Genomic DNA, 18131 nt, shown 5'->3' with positions numbered 1-18131 from the left:
TCAAGCAAAAAGTTAAAAGTAAACAAAGGGTGATCATTCACCTCTTATTTCTTAATTACACTTTTAGTACTTTCTTTTACATGCATGTATTCTTCTCTAAAACTTCACCTGTTTATGTGATCTTGGGAAAATTTTAATGAATTTAACCTCAGTGTATAGTTCTTCAAATGTAAAATGAGCGTGGGGCTGGAGAGATAGCACAGTGGGTAGGGCGTTTGCCTTGCACACAGCCGACCCGGGTTCGATTCCCAGCATCCCATATGGTCCCCTGAGCACCACCAGGAGTAATTCCTGAGTGCAGAGCCAGGAGTAACCCCTGTGTATCACCAGATGTGACCCAAAAAGCAAAACAAAACAAAAACCCCAATACTGTCTTTGTTTCCCTAATATATAGCATACACACGAGAACAGTGCTATAGCATAGACCGGTGCTATAAAATTAGAAAAATTAGGAACTGGTTACAAACCAGAAGGTTGAACTCAGCTGTCTGACCTTTCCCTTGCTTAACATTTACTGAGTACTTTATGTGCCTGGAAGTACCTTGGGATCCTAACAAATAATTAGTGTGGTCTACAGATTGTTACAGCACAACCCTCACTGAATCACACTCCCTAGTTCCCGTCACATTAACTTTGAATTTGTTGATGAGACTTGCTTTGAGCAATGGAATACTAGCCAACACATGGCATGCTTGGGCTTGAAAAAGCATATCTGCACACTGGTTGGGGCCTGTCATCTCTTCTGGGGACCATTTTTTAAAAAAATTTTTATTAGTGAGACACCATGAGGTACAGCTGTACACTTACAAATTTTGTACTTGGGTTTCAATTATACAATGATCAAATACCCATCCCTCCGCCAGTGCCCATTTCCCACCACCACCAATCCCAGTATCCCTCCCACCCCCCATGCTCCCCATCTCACCCCACCCCTTTGGCAGGGCATTCCCTTTTGTTCTCTCACTCCTTTTGAGTGCTGTGGTTTGCAAAAGAAGCATTGAGTGGCAATCATGTTCGGTCTATAGTCTACTTTCAGCATGCTTCTCTCATCCTGGGAGGATCCTCCCGACACCCTTTATTTGGTGCTCCCTTCTCTATCTGAGCTGCCTTTTCCCCAGACTGTGTGCCTGGCCTCCAAGCCATGGAGCAAAATTCCTGGTACTAATCTCAGCCACTCTTGGGTGTTAGTCTCCTATTTTGTTACTTTATGTTCTGGGGATCATTTTTGACCTTGGGAGCACGTGTGGATTGGCACACTGAGAGGTGAGAAAAGAAACCCAAGTCTGAGGCCAAGGGCATATGAGTAAGGCTATGTTAGAGGATGCAAGACAATTCAGTCCCAGTTATACTAGCCTAGACTTAGTTTAAGAACATTCTTGTCAAACACCATGTATAATTAAGAAGATGGTTCCACTCTAAGAATTCCAAAGAAACAAGAATTATTCCAAGTAACCTTCTCACTTCTTTTCTTTTGGAAATATATTATCAGATATTAGGATCACCACCACCAAAAACAAAAAAGGAAAATTATTTGGTGATGATAGTGAGGAATTTCTGTGACTAGAAATAGGAATTCTGAAACCATATAAGATCCCCAAGAGTGATTCCCAAGTGCAGAGCTAGGAGTAATCCCTGAGCACAGCTTGGTGTGGTCCCCAAACAAGCAAAGAATGTTTCTCACTAACACCTTTTATGCCCATTCTGGCTCCTCGGCATATTTAATTATTCCCTTACTGTTCTCAATGGTAATGCATTTTAGCTATGATTTAGGCTAGTCATATTAAAGGTTCATGCTCTCATTCTAATCCCAATACATAACAAATGCCTACTCTGTAAATGATAGTTTTTATATTTATCTTCTCTTTATTAGATCAAGTGCTTAAAAAATCAAAAGCAAAAACACCACCTGTCCCCCTCCCCCCCATAAGAAGAAAAAATGTAGTATTTCAGATAAATGTTTTTTGGGGAAAAACTTGAACAAGTTTCTGAAAAACCAATTAAAAGTGGCACACGTTTAAATGACTTGTTATTTTAAAAGTAACAATTTTTTTTTTGTGGGGGAGGGCTGTTAGGCCACACATGGTGGTGCTAAGAGTTTACACCTAGCTCTGTGCTCAGGAGTTACTTACTCCTGATGGTGCTCAGGAGACCATATGTGGTACCGGGGATTGAACCAGGTTGTGCAAGGCAAGTGCCTTAAAGCCTATAAAATCTCTCTGAATCCCTCACAACCATTTTTTTTATTATGGGGGGGGGGGGGAATAAAAGAACTATGTACTGTTTTTGTTGTTGTTGTTGTTGTTGTTGCTGTGCTTTGGGGAAGTTTCTAGGGACAACTTCCAATCATACTTGGGCAGCTATGTTGACCTGACAGTCAATGCTCAGGCTCATTGATGCAGTGCTGTATATGGACACTGATGCTGAAGTAGTACCAGGAAGTGACTCACAAGGCCACACACATTTCAGTGAATAAATTTAGGGTCTAATGCATGCAACGTCCTTTAAGCTACATCTTCTCAGCCTCACGCACTAACTTTTTTACAGGGAGATAATTTGGATTCCAGAACATACCTACTGTACTTTTCTCTGATATGAATCTTTAAGAAAAAAAGCAATTAAAAAAATTACAAGCTTGTCTTTTTTTGTTGGGGTGTTTATGGCAGAGGACTGAGGTCTCACATTGGTCAGTGTTGAAGGGTTTACTCCTGGGTCTGTGCTCAGGGATCCCTCCTTGACAAGGTGCTTGTCTTGTACACAGCTGACCCTATTTTGATGCTTGGCACTACATACTACTCCAAGTACTGAGGATAGAACCAAAGAGTAAACTCTGAGTACAAACAAAAATTCTGAGTGGCCCTCAAACAAACAAACAAACAAAAAGTCTCAAGTAATTCTAGATTTACACCAATTGAACTAAAAACTAAGCATATACACAAAGAGACAAAACAAAACCTTGTACACAAGTTTTGTAGCATCACTTATAACAGGATCAAAATGGAAATAACCCAAATGTCCACCAACTTATGAGCGTGTAGATAACAACAGATTCACACAGCATTTATTTGCGAATAATAATAATAATAATAACAACAACAACAACAAAGAAACTGGGCTGTAGAGATAGCTCAAAAGACTGAAGTACACACTTTACATGCAGGAGTCCCAGGTTCAATCCCTGGCACCACATGGTACACAAGCACCATCTAGAGCAGTCCCCATACCTCTGGGTATGGCCCAAACCCCAAATGAAATAAATACTGATACATGCTACAACATGTAGGACTATTAAAAAAACCTTATAGTTTGTGAAAAATTCAGCTACAGAGGCCGTATGTTACATGACTCCATTTATATGAAATGTTCATACCTAAATTCAAAGACAGAAAAGAAATGATTTCCAGGGGCTGAGATAAGAGGAACATGGGGAATGAATACTAATCGAAAACTACCTGCAGTGATGAAAATGTTCTGTAGATAGTGGTAACAGTAGCATACCCTGTGGATATGCTCACACTCACTAAGTTCCACACTTCACTTACTTTATGTTTTGAGGAGTGCATACCCAGTGACGTTGCAGCAACTTCCAGAAGTGCTGGGGGCACTGTGTTGCCGGAAGCAAGGATAAAACCAAAGGCTCCTGTATGCAAAGCATATGCTCATTAACCTGACCTGAAATTCTACATGCTTAATGTGTAGATTTTGAGGACACTGTGGGGCTGATTGAGCCACAACTGGGGGTACCTCAGGGGCCACATGGTACTGAAAATAGAACCGAGGTCAGTCACATCAATGTTAGCACCTCACTCTCTCTCCAGTGGCTACATATGCTACATAAGTGAATCTGAGAGCATGTGAATTATATCTCAAAAAGCACATCTAACAAAAAGTAGAGAGAGGGGCCAGAGTGATAGTTACAGCAGGTAGGACCAGATTTCCTTGCACGCATGACCAACCTGGCATCCCATAAGGTCCCCCAAGCACCGCCAGGAGTGATTCCTGAGTGTAGAGTCAAGAGTAACCCCTGAGCATTGCAAGAGTAGAAGGAAGAAGTGGGAATGCAAGTATCTCAAACTCTTGAATTCATTGAAGAAAGCAAGAACCTTCTATTTCTCAAACACTGGGAGAAACCCATTTGATTCTCCAAGGCACAAGAATAAATCTCATGCCACAGCCAGGTATAAAGGACACAGGAGCCTAGAGATAAAACTCAACAGGAATCCTGAAGAAACTTCTGAGATTCTCTTATACTGATAATACCAGTATACCAATGAACTAGTATGTATATCCCTTCAGAATGTCAGGATCATACAACTATTAATTTAAAATGAACTTAGAACTGGGGAAATGGCTCAAATAATTGGAAAATATGATTTATAATATGGGAGCTCTGGCTTAGAGCCCCACACCCAAGGTTCCTTAGAACCATTGAATGTGACCCTTGGTCCCCAAAACTACATATATAGGTATAAAGTCAGAGTTTATCTGGACTCTATAATCCATTTCAAACTAAAAAAAAAATCATGCCTGACATTTCCCTGTGTCAATATCAAGGTGTGACTGAAAACTCAAAATCCATAATAAGAAGAGTGACTTGTTTCTTGTCCTTTATTGACTACTTGTTCTGTGTGTGCCACATCATATCAGGATCTGAATTTTCATAAGTATTCTAAGTACACTAAAGAGATATGTGATGATAAATAATTACTAAAAGTAACAAAGACTTAAATAAATGGTGGAGCATGTTCACAGTAAAGAAATTCTAGTTAAATTAGGTAAGTTAATGGTATTAAAGTCATTATATTTGAAATTTAAGTGAAACAGATAAAAGGTCAGGGATAAAGTTAAAGAAATTTCAATCAGTCTTCTAACTCAGTTATAAAACAATTGTCAATAGAAAAAGTAGGAATAGAAGAAAATACTAACAAAGGCTTTCGGGCCGAGAGCAACAACGTTTTTCAGTAAAATGTACTATATCTATTTAAATAGCAATTCAAAATTAAATACCACACCCAACACACTCTTATTTCAGCTTCACAGTATGCTGAAAGAGTCCAACAGGGATTAGTCTTAATTCCAAAGCTTTGATCCTGCACAATTCTGGTGCCAATAAAACTAGAAATGATTTTTCTGATCCTTAATCAAAAATCAAAGATAAAAGCACCCTATTAAAATCAGGTGACTGGGGTCAAAGAGTGCAAAGTGCTAGTGGGATAGTATACATGCTTTCCATGCTGGAGGTCCAGCTCTATCCCCTGGCACTGTAAGGTTCACAAGCACTTCAAAGCACCATGAAGCGGGCAGAAGCCCCTAAGCACTGTTCAGTGTGTCCACCCTCCCCCCAAATAAAACCAAAACCCCAGATAACAAAAATAAATGAAATAGTAAATAGTAAATGCATGAATATATTCTTAACTTGTCACTATCCTCCCGTTGTTCATTGATTTGCTCGAGCGGGCCCAGTAACGTCTCCATCGTGAGACTTGTTGTTACTGTGTTTGGCATATTGAACACGCCATGGGTAGCTTGCCAGGCTTTGCCATGCAGGCAAGATACTCTCGGTAGCTTGCCGGGCTCTTCGAGAGGGGCAGAGGAATCGAACTTGGGCCGGCCATGTTGGCCGCTTGCAAGGCAAATGCCCTACCTGCTGTGCTATCGCTCCAGCCCATTCTTAACTTATTAACCACAATATTATAATGTACATGCACACTTAAGAAAATCCTCCAAAATGGGGCTAAAGAGAAGAGTAGTTAAGGTGTTTGCCTTGAACATGGCTGACCCTCATCGGATCCCTGGCACCGAATATGGTCTCCTGATCACAGCCAAGAGAGAACCCTGAACATAGAGCCAGGAGTAAGCCCTAAGTATCTCCAGGTGTGGCCTCAAAACTAAAAGTAAAAAAAAATAAAATGAAAAAATATAAAATGTATACAACAGTATGACTGTCATATTCATTATACTTGGTATTTATTAAGTAGCTCTCTGTTAAATCTAACAACAACAAATAAGACAAAAGAAAAAATAGGCAAAGGACTTAAGCAAGCAAATTAAACACTGAAATATTATCAGATATCAGAAGATTAAAAGTATAAATTATTGGGTCCAAGTGATAGTACAGTGGGCAGGGTGCTTGCATCCTGTCAGGAGTGATTTATGAGTGCAGAGCCAGAAATAAGTTCTGAGCACCACCAGGTATGACCCAAATATAAACAATAGGGGTTGGAAAGATGACACAGCTGATAGGCCATGTGCATGATTTGCACATGGCCAAGCCAACTCGCCAGCACTCCATATAGTCCCCGAGATCACCAGGTATGATTTCTAAGTGCAAAACCAGGAGTAAACCCTGAGCACTACCGGCTGTGTCCCAAAACCAAACAAAAGACAGAAACAAATATCAAATATAAATAATGATCTCATGTTTCCAGATGCAATCAACAATTCTCCTGACAAAAGGTGAGTCACAATCATTTATAAATTAGAAAAATGCTTTTGACATAAGTTAAAAAATAAGAGATTATCCTTGTTATCAATCTTATTTCTTTAAAAATTTTAATTTTTAATTTTTAAAATTTATCTCCATCATTTCTAAGACCAGACCTAGGTAGGTAAAGAACTAGGTCTGTGGACACATGCATGATCTCACTTATACATGCATGCACACGCAAATGTTTAGCCTACGCTGATTATTACAAAATCAGAACAGTGAGAATATTTGCAGGGTCTTATTCCTTTTGGTATATATATCAAAATGCAAAGTTTTATATATCACCAAAAGCCATAAACCACAAGAAAAGTGAGGGAAAAAAAACCCGAAACCAAAAACCATAAAACACACTCCAGACAGTATTTACAAAATAAGGGAGGGCAGCACAGCAGTACAATATTTGTCCTACATATATGAGGTGGTCCTGGGTTTGATCCCAGTCACCATAAAATAAATTTTAAAAAACCCCAGTATTTATATAGTGATTTTTTTCTTTTCCTTTTCTAAGAGGCTTTCTTTGCTTTATTGTTAAGGTTTTTTGGCCACATCCGGCTGTGTTCAGGGCTTACTCCTGACTCTGTGCTCAGGGAACACTAACTGGAGGGACTCAGGGGACCATATGGAGTGCCATGCATCAAATCTGAGTCAACTGCATTCAAGCTAGCACCCTGCCCACTGTACTAATTCTCCAGCCCCTATATTCCTAATACACTCGCAGGTGACATATTACTCTTGTCTTTCTAAATTTTTCTCTCCTAAAAATTATTAGACCTATGGAAAAAGATCCTTTAATTTTTACCATTTGTTGTTTGTATAATTAAAAGCAAAACTAACATTTTGGGAATTAAATTCAAAAATACTTACATTAAAATAATGATTTTATTATCCCACCCCAGTGGTGTTTGGGGAGCCACCATTCCTTATATGTAACAGTACAGCAGCAGGGATGTATTCAGTGTCAGGGCCTCATATATACTAGGTATGTTCTATACCACGTATCCCCAAGGATCACTTCTGAGGGGCTTGGGGGACCATATAGAATGACAGAGATTAAACCCGGCTGGCCTTGTGCAAGGCAAGTATTCTATCTGCTGTATGATCACTCTGGCCCCTGGCCCAGAGTTTTAGATTTTAATACAAGTATTTCTTGTGGGCTGGAGCAATAGGGTGTTTGCCTGGTATGTGGCCAATCTGGCGAATCCCTTCTAGAAATGATCTCTGAGTGCAAAGACAGGAGTAAGCCTTGAATACCACCAGGTGCAGCCCAAAAACCAAAAAAGTCAAACTGAAAACCAAAAACCAACCCCAAAAACCAAGGGGGGGATAAAGTAAAACAAAAAAAGCCCCCTCCCCCCCCCAAAAAAAACAATTACAAAAACCTCTTGTTTTTTATATACTACGGCAGAGCCTGGCAAGCTACCCGTGATGTATTCGATATGCCAAACACAGTAACAACAAAGTCTCCAATGGATACGTTACTGGGCCCGCTCGAGCAAATCGATGAACAACGGGAGGACAGTGACAGTGACAGTGACTGTATCATCTGAAGTCTTTAAAAACTTATGATTACTAAAGTTTAAGACTTAAAAAAGAAAAAAACTGGACCCAAATCAAGAGGAGGGGGAAAAAATCTCAAAATTAAGCACTAACTCAAAAGTTGAAGCTATAAAGGTTTTTTTTCTTTATATAGGGTAAGAGACATGCCCTACTGAGCTCAGTCCCAACTCTTGGTTCTGCACACAGGGATCACACCTGGTGGGTTCTGGGGACCATATGGGGTGCAAGGCAAGCATCTTACCTGGTGTACTACCTCTTCAGCTCAAGGTTGTAAAAGCTTTAAATGCAAATGAAGGCTACAACTATAAATACAATGACTATTCAATCACAAATGCTTAAGGCCCTCAGGATAGCACCAATAAAATATTTGTTTCTGAGTCACACCAGGAAGTATTGGGGAAGTTAATCCAGCCAGACTCCATGATTTGGGGCACAGGTGATGCTGGGGATCAAACCCAGAGATCCCACATGCAGAGTATGTGCTCTCCCTTTGAGCCACCTCAATTCGGCAGTTATCAGTGACTCAGTGACATATTATTTTAAACATTCATATATAAAAAGCCAATTTTTAATGATCTGGGCAAAAGAGTATATAAAACTCATTTTATCAGAGTAACTACTATATAACCCAGCAAGAAAGACATATATTTAGCTTACTATGTTTGAGGGCATACAAAAATAATTTTGGTTTTCTGTACTCTTAAATGAGGACTGGACTGAACTTCCATAGAATGGAACTTATAAAATAGCAAAAAAAAAAAAAGATGATTTATGTAACAATGGATTGATCTTCAAGGTGTTTAGCTTTATATATAAGCAGAGAATACAATTCGTCATCTTCTGTGTTTAAAAGGCCAAGAGAATATATTTGTGTGTGTGTGTGTGTGTAAATGTATAATCCCATTTGTGGGATGGGTAGCAGGATAAAAAAAGATGAAATTATGTTTACCATTTTGTGCATTTTGAATTTTGAGTAATGTAAAGATGTTGATCAAAGAAAAAATTAAAATTACTTTACCTTGCACCATTGTTCCTAATGACTTCCACAGTTTCTTCAACAAAATATCGATCCTTGATATATGCAAAAATATCATCACAAATTTCATGCAAGCGTGAACGATGGGTAAGGTTGGTCAAGTATAAAACTGGAATAATTAATGGTTCTGGAAAACTCTGAAGATTCTGTCTTGCTTTTTTTTCTGACTCAAGTGCTTCCTGATAAGTCAGTCCAGGTCTACCCGTCACAGCACAACTCCACACAAGACTGTTGCACAGAATGGTTCGTTCAAAAAAGTCACTGATTAAAAAACAAAAAACAAAAAATCCATTAACTATCATTTCAATAGTTTATAAAGGACTGTGCCTTTATTGAAAAATTTTACAAATAATCATTCAATTCACTAAGTTTGTTACTAGTCACCTTATGTTATAATACAAATCTAAGGAAAAATACTTTAAAGCTAAGCATTTATATCTTGCAATTTCAAAGATGTATTCAGCCAGAATTGGACTCTAATTCTTTACTTTTGAAACTGGTTGTACACTGAAAACAAACTCAACCTTTCTTTCTCCTCCTGAGCTTTTAAGCTTTTTATTCAAAGGAGTCAAAACATTGGAGTTAATTTAAGCACTTATCTACTGAAAAAACATTTTAACATAATGAAAACTGAAGCACTAAAGCATCTAAACAGAAAGGTTAAATAAACAACAGTACTTCACAAAATGAAAAAAAATTATTAATCATCAATTATAAATCCTTAAAATACGTATCACTACTAATTTTAAAGAAGATCCAATTTTATTCTCTCCTATATTTTTTTAAAAGCAAAAGGTTACCAAGTGGGACTATTACCAATTATAATGGTCTCACTTGTCTAAAAAAAAAAAAAAGAGAAGAAAGAAAAGAGACAGAAAAGATAGATAAAAGAGAAACACAAGAGATCTCTGGAATCGTAACACAAAAATCAAGGTTAACAGCTACATTGTAGAGACACACCTGAGGAATCATTCTACTCAGTACTTTTATGCATGGCTACAATTCCTTAATCTGAGCAATAATTTGTTTTTAAAAATTCTATCAATCTAAAACTTGAGCTATCAATGGAATGATAGTCTGCCATTTAAAAAGATAGAACAGTGCCCTGTTGGGAAGAAATAGCTGAATCTTGAAATGCTAATGCTAAGCAAAATAAGCAGAAGATATTATGAAATGGCTTCCCTTATATGCTAGGAAATGAACTGGCAAAAAATAAAAGTAAATTCTAAACTTGGTGAAAAACAACAACAAAAAACCCAACTATTATGGCTACCAGAAAGGAAAAGAAAAGGGAAGTGTCTTTTTGGTAGTGGGAGTCGTGAGAATTATATATATCTTTAGAGGTGTAAAGCAAGGGGCAGATACAGAGCTCAAGTGGCCGGAGCATATGTTTTGTGTGCAGGAAGCCTGAGTTTGATGCCCAAACCTGATCCCCAGCACTTATCCCCTCCTTAAATTCACATGGCACCATAAGTGAATCACTGCCAGGAGTGATCCCAAGCACTAAGCTGGGAATAGCCCAAATACTGTGACCCCTGGCACCCCACCCCTCCAAAAAAAGGTGTGAAGTGAATCTGAAATTCCATAAAATTAAAAAATTATAATTTGAAATAAAAATTAAATTTAAAAATAAATCTGGTCTATCAATTTTTTAGAAGACAAAAGTGAGTCTAAAAATATGACAATTTAGAGGGGTCAGAGAAAGTACAGTGGATAGGGCGCTTGCCTTGTACGTGGCCAGTTTGAGCTCAATCCCCAGCACTCCATCAGTTCCCCAGAATCTTGCCAGAAGTGATTTCTGAGCTCAGAGCCAGGAGTAACTCCTGAACACAGCCAGGTGCTCCCCGCACTCCCTCCCCCCCAAAAGGTAAGACAATTAGATACACTGGGGTGTCATAAAATGCTGGATGGGAATCACCTTTGAGAGCATATTCAGCACTTCAAATCCTGAGTTACAAACTTATGTCTATAAACATCAAGCCATATCTTTAATAACATTTAACAGTGAAAAGGTAAAATGAAATGCAAGAAACCTTAACATAGGATATAGTAAGAAAAAAAAATTAAATCACTGAAAACAATCTCATATATATAAATAACAAAAAAAAAGAGTGCCTACAAATATCATATACAATTTTGTTTTGCTTTTGGGCCACACCTCGAGATACTCAGGGGTTATTCCTGGTTCTTCACTCAGGAATCACTCCTGGCAGTGCTCAGGGGACAACATGGGATGCCAGGGATCAAATCCAGCTTGGCTGAATGCAAGGAAAGCATCTTGCTCACTGTACTATCACTACAGTCCCTAAACTAATGTTTCTTACAGAGAAAGGAAGGAACTATGAAAGAATTATTCTAAATATTTCTTTACTATTTGAATTTTTATGATCAGGACTTGCAAACATTTCCCTACATTAAAAAAAAAAGACAAGGTAGTTTTTATTGAAACTTATTTAGAAAGACGTGTGGAAAGAGGAAGAGAGAAGTACATGGTTGAGAAAGGACACAGGCATCTCCAGAGTTGAAATAAGCAAGTAAAGAAACAGAGCCAAGCAAATCAGACATGTGCTCAAAGAACACTGGCTTGAAGAGGAAGCCTCTCTAAATATTTTTAAATCAAAAAAGTTCTATGTATTACCAGTGGTTGTCTCAAAGTATTAAGATCGGATAGATATTTCCCCATCCTTTATGCTTTGGTCTACTTTCCAATAATTGTACATAATCAATATACATTTAATTTGAGGGGGCTATTAAGGCCATACCCTGTAGTGCTCTGGTTCTATGCCTTGATCTATGCTTAGGTTGGACTCCTGGTGGTGTTTGAGGGAAACACAATGCAGCACTGGAGATGGAACTGGGGTCAGCCACACAAAAACTTAATTATTATAATTACTTTTCCTTCCTGAAAGCCCCCCCCTTCCTTCTCCCATCATTCAAACAAGTAGTAAAATGTTTATGTAAATCTGTAGGTTATTGCTATAAGTCTGACCAGAGATGAATTTATTATATTTATTTTATTTATATATTTATCTACAGAATCATATAGAAATGAAATTTAAGGGAGTAAAGAAAAATTATATTTTGACACAAGACATAAAAAGTGTCATGTTATGTAACTTGAATTCAGTACACAGATGATCTCATTTAAATGGGTCATATATGTACATCATTAAGACATCAGACATTAAGACAGAAGACAGAAGCAGATATCCTCTGAGTTTGCAGTTTTTGAGGAAATGGCCTTAAAAGTTAAGCCAAAGGAAAGGAGAGCTGAAGGAATGTCTATAAAGATTAACATAATCTGAATTTTAGAAATAAAAAGATAAATTATTAGTTTAGAGACCATAGGCACACACAACAGGTGGCTATCAATTGTACAGAATTAAATGAATAAACAAATGGATAGAGCTTACAAGTATTAAGTTTCACTGTCTAAATTTATAGTTTACTTACTTATAAAGTTTATATTTCCCCAGGAAACATCTATAAGATTTAACTTCTCAAACTCACTTAACACATAATATTCACATGTTGTAGTTCTAGTAATTTAAATTAAGCCTAGTATTACCTTTAAAATTTATTTCAAATCTAGACATACTACACATAAACTTTCAAGAAGTAGTATATATGTTACAATACTGCATACATCTTAATTTAAAGAATGAGTCACGTTTCAAATTCTGAAAACCCCTGTGTGATATAATGGTGCCATGGCAGGAGTATTTGTGCCATGACAAGATGATAGTTTGTGTAGAGAGTTGCGGTAAGTTTAATATTGTTCAAAAGATGTGTGCGTGTGCATGTGTGAGAGTGACAGAGACAGACAGCGAGAGAGAGAGAGAGAGAGAGAGAGAGAGAGAGAGAGAGAGAGAGAGAGAGAGAGAGAGAAACTTCTACACCCAGGTTTCTAAGTCTGCAAATTGTCTGTGAATTTCCTTTGTCTATCTGCTCTACAAAGTGATTGTTACATTATAGCCCTGCTGGGCACAAAGATCTATCCCCAGGAGGAAGGGGGTGGGGCACACTACCGGTAGGGACCATTTTAAAGCAAGGGGAAAGGCCAAGGGCAATTTCTCCCTACTTCTCACCCAGCAGGTTGCCATCTCTTGGGGCATCTTCACTTTCTCCTCTATTTGTAATTCTGTTCTCCATCATAAACATTCAAATGTACAGAATTCTGCCAATACTAAACTCGAGGGTATAGATTACAGCATTATTTTATAAGAAAATAAAATGCTGGCATTACTAAAAGAGGCAGAGCACAAGTCTTGTTATGTGTGAGTTCCTGTTTTTGATTCTGGGTACAGCAGGACCCCCAAAGCACTGCCATGTGTTGGCAATGGTAATCTCTTAAGTACCATGATGCCAGGTGTAACCCCATTTAAAAAATCATAACATATCAAGTAATATTTTATATGAATAGAAGTTTAAATATATGCCACTAAAAATTATGTCTCCAATTTGTGATTGCATTTCTTCAATACTTTCTACCAGAAATGGGTAATAGTATTGGACAAAGGTTCAATCCAGCATCCCTTTTTTTTCCCCCCAGCATCCCCTTTTTTCAGTATTCCCTTTTTTTAGTATTCAACAGTCACACATATACTATGTTAGAGAGAACAGCTTTCTTCTATGACCTACATACCATGTACTATCAGTGAATGCTTTCTCACTATCTCTACACAGTTGGATAGATGCAACAGATTCTCTGGGTCTAAAAAGCCTAAAATATTGATGATCTAATTCTTTAAGGAAAGTCTGAGATCTTTTATTATTATTATTATTTCTCTCCTTAATTTTTATTTAGGGCTTTTTTTTTGGGGGGGGGGCAAACCCAATAGTGTGCAGGACCTTTTCTAGCTCTGTCTGGACTGAGGTTGCTCCTGTCAGGGTTCAGAAGACCACGTGTTGCTGGGGATTGAACCTGAGCCTCTTTCAAATGAAGCATACACTCAACCTGCAGAGCTACCTCTTTTCTTATTTCTTAAGGAAAAACGACTACTAAGTTAGCAGGTTGAATATGGTAAGAATATAACTTTAATATAAAGTTAACTCCTAGAGAAGAAACTGAAGAACTAAGAGTAACATAATGTTGGGTACTAGGAAAACTAAAAGCCAAAGTCTGAGATACCTCATTTTGGTAGAACACACACTGACCCCTGGGCTCTGCCAGGAGTGGCTCCGGTGATCCCCTAATCTCAAACTGTCAAGACCCACACCCACCAATAAAGCATTGAGGGAATAACCTCTAGGCCCTCCCAAGCACTACCACTGCAGGTGACCACTATGAAAAGGAAAAAAAAAATTCCAGAAGAATAAAATTAAGAATAAAATCACAAAATCAGAAAACAAATACAATTCGGAAGATAAATGTGAAGTGCACTTTATGATCATACTTTATGATCCAAAAAATAAGAGTAAGCACAATTCAGCAAAAAGATTAAGGAACAGAAAACACCACTACACATATCAGAGTTCTAACTGAGAAATCAAGTTATTGGTTAAAAACTTAGAATTTCCCACTTACATACGGACAGATGGTATGCAAGAGATAAAATTATGGCTCAGAAATTTTGCTCAGAAGAATCCACTGATTATGAAAAGATCATCAACAGTGCAAAGGATGAGACTATGAGAAGACCATCAACAGTGCAAGGGTTTCCTGTTACCAGACCTAGGTTAATTTTTATGTTTGCAAAATTTGAGAAAAACCATTTGGAAGAACTGTATAAAAGCTCCTGAAAGCAATTTGGGCTTGCTCTTCAAATCTGCGTTCTCTCCTTGCTTGTCTCTATATTTTCTTTGCTGCCAGTGTTCTCTGTTGAATACACTTCCCAACTTTTCCTCCTCTCACATCTTTCTAAGTTTCAATTAAAAAAAAACACTAACTACCTTGTTTTACAAAAAAGGAAAAAGGGAAGAAAGGGAGGGAGGAAGGGAGGGAGGGAGGGAGAGAGGGAGGGAGGAAAAAAATTATCCCTAGGAAACAACCTGGATTGTTCTTTGCATTTCCTTTACTAACAGGGGCACATGAGCCGAAAGTGAGGTGATCATGGACAAGATAGACTTAAATACCTTATAGTATGGGGGGGAAAATAACAGTAAGATGAGAACCACACTTACTTCTAAGTAACAAAGAAAAAATTTCAAGTAACCCAAAAACAAGATTTGGTTTTATAAAGAATATAATGTGTTATTCCTTTATACATTATAATTCAGACTTGGGTAATAATATTAAGGCAGGTTCCTAAAATTTTCAAGGGACACTAAAGTGTGGAAAGTAATGAAGATTCTAAATATCTTAACACCAGGGCAAGAGATACAATTCAGTAGTAAAGCATATCCCTTGCATGTGTGAGGTCGTCACTGGGACCTTGGTATCACCTGTCTACCTACCCCTACCCCAACACACAAACCAGTTTTGGTGTCCCCAATAGTGATGGGTATGGTCCCTTTCCTTTTTTTCTTCCAATGCTCAGGGGTTACTCCTGGAGCTCTGCACTCAGGAATCACTCCTGGTGGTACTCGGGGGACCATATGGGATGCCGAGGATTGAACACGGGTCAGCTGCGTGCAAGGCAAATGCCCTACCCACTGTACTATCGCTCCAGCCCCTGGCCCCTAATTTTTTAAAGGGCAAAGTGATCCTCCAATTCACTTTTTTTTTGAATTTTTATATAGCTCCCTCTGTGTAACAGTATTTGCAGAGCAATCTCTATCTAGAATGTCCTTCTTCCCCATTTGCGTTTGTGTTCTGAAATTTGTGCTCTTAAATTTTGTATTTCCCATTTTGTGTTTCTGAGAGCTCCACCTTTCAGAACACACCTCAGATATTATCTCCTATTTGACCTACAGTTATCCACTTTCTATGCTCACGTAACACAAATGAGATTTAAGTCACTAATTTTAAAGACATATATTCATTTCTCACTAGAGGAACAAATTATCTCAGCATCTCCAAGGATTCTCCAAAGTACAGTGTCAAAAACAATTGTATTCTCATTGATAGGCCACATTAATTTTTGTGTGTACCTAGATAAAGCACACACATGAATAAGAGGGAAATAGGAATGTGCGTGAATCTCAGCTTCACTATTTGAATCAGCAAGAGGGGCCCTTCCAGGTCTCCTAAGCATTTCTTGGGAACCCCCCCCCCCCCCATCCAGTCCCCCAAAACACAGGAAAAAAAATACCCAAACCTGAAATAAGACTAAGGGGATTAGAGACAATAGAGAGATTAAGGTGTGGGCCTCTCACAATGTTCACCCTGACTGAAGCCCTGAATGGACTGCACTGGTCCCTTAGCACTGCCAGGGATAGCTTTGAAGGCCCCTGAGCATCGCTGGGTGTGGTCTAGTACCTGTGCCCCACTTCAAAAACTGCCTCTGAGATGACCCATGTGATCTCCAGCACTACAAAGTCCAAGAAATACTACAAGGTTACATGGCCCCCTCACTGAACTGCTGACCCAGTCGGTTGAGAATTACTGTTAGGGGCCCCTGGGCTTCCTGAATCTTGCATGGGAAGTGCTCCCACAAAGTAAATAATAATAATAGAAATAGGATTTGAATAATTTTACAAAGAATATTACCATCTCTTGAATCTGAAATGGCATTGAGATTTGGTTTGGTCAGTATAATACAGAAATGACTTTTGGAGGGCTGGAGAGATAGTACAGCATGCAGGGAACTTGCCTTGCATGTGCCTGACCCAGGTTCCATCCCCAGCATTCCATATGATTCCCTAAGCACTTCCAGGATTAATTTCTGAATGCAGAGCCAGGAGTAACCCTTGAGCATTGTCAGGTGTGACTCAAAAGCCAAAACAAAAAGCTGAAGGCCCAATAGAAATAAATGCATGTCAGATTGATTAAAAAAATTTTTGATCATTGTATAATTGAAACCAAAGCACAAAAATTTGTAAGCCTACAACTGTACCTCATGATGTCTCACTAATAAAAAGAAAAAGAAAAGGAAAAAAAATGACATTTGGAGATACTTTTATTCTAATCTTCTAGGAACCCTGACATTAACATGTGAAGCACGCTAAGCTAACTTCCTGAGGATGAAAGAATACAGGATAAGAAGTCATTTCAGTATACTGAACCATTTTTATACTTATACTCAACAAAGCTGGAAAAAAAAAAGCACACACACAGAGAAAAAACATCCCAGCTAAGCTCCTCACATGTGATCAAGGCCACCTTTACTCCATCCACCTTTACTCTATCTATCCTGCAGCAGACTGCAGCTAAGTGAGTTAGCACTTACTGCTGATAAAAGACTAGAAGAAATCAAATATACAATTCATGCAGCTGTGAGGTACTAAGTTTTTCTTGGTGAGTTGTTATAATATATGCACACTACACCCATATGTATATTTATGGGTGTATATATATATGTACATGTATATGCATACTGTCTGAAGAATACATTAAAAATAAGGCAACTTGCAAAGTAAAAAAAAATGAAAAACAAAAACTCTGGCAGACTGACACCACCTAGATTATCCAATATTCCTTGAAAATTCCATGCTCAACTGACATTTTGATAATTATATTTCTATAATGTTGGAAAACTATGAAAGCTACTTTTCCTCATTCTGAACTAATAGCATTCTGAGTTGTTCACTTGCTATAGAGAGCTTAATAATTTAGAGATGTAGTAAAGAAATTGGATAGTTGAGCATGTTGCCAACATAAAGATCTAAGCTGTCAACTTGAATTCCAAGCAAACCCCCGTGTTCTCGGCACAAATCTCTGCATATTGCAATAAATACTAAGAAACGGCCGGAGAGATAGTACAGCGAATAGAATGTTTGCCTTGCATGTGTCTGAGCCGTATTCAATCCTGGGCTCCACAAATGGTCCCAAACCTGCCAGGAGTGATGTTAGGAGTAAGCCCTCAGTATCACCAGGTGTGGCCCAAAAAACAAAATAAATAAATAAAACACTAAGAAGAATTCTGCATTATAAGCTCCACGTAATAGAGCATAATCTCTAAAATCTTTGACTCATGAGTAAGAATTCTAGTAACCACTGAATTGCTAGATAAT

General features: G+C 38.2%; 1 protein-coding gene and 1 pseudogene across 4 annotated transcripts in view; both read right to left on the bottom strand.

Moving 5' to 3' along the window:
- BAZ1A (bromodomain adjacent to zinc finger domain 1A) overlaps window positions 1-18131 on the bottom strand; it is an 86284-nt gene that overhangs the window by 63576 nt on the left and 4577 nt on the right. For all 4 annotated transcript variants that reach the window (XM_056134303.1, XM_056134304.1, XM_056134305.1 and 1 more), the window contains one exon: window positions 9060-9338. In XM_056134303.1, coding sequence (XP_055990278.1) covers window positions 9060-9338 — 279 coding nt within the window. The remainder of the gene's footprint in view (window positions 1-9059; window positions 9339-18131) is intronic.
- Window positions 6569-6718, bottom strand: LOC130042201 (uncharacterized; annotated as a pseudogene).

Source organism: Sorex fumeus, unplaced genomic scaffold (genome assembly GCF_029834395.1).
Source record: "Sorex fumeus unplaced genomic scaffold, SorFum_2.1 ptg000098l, whole genome shotgun sequence".
In the NCBI taxonomy this organism is placed as follows: domain Eukaryota; kingdom Metazoa; phylum Chordata; class Mammalia; order Eulipotyphla; family Soricidae; genus Sorex; species Sorex fumeus.
Note: the sequence above shows the minus strand (reverse complement) of the source record. Positions and strands in the feature narration are given on the sequence as shown.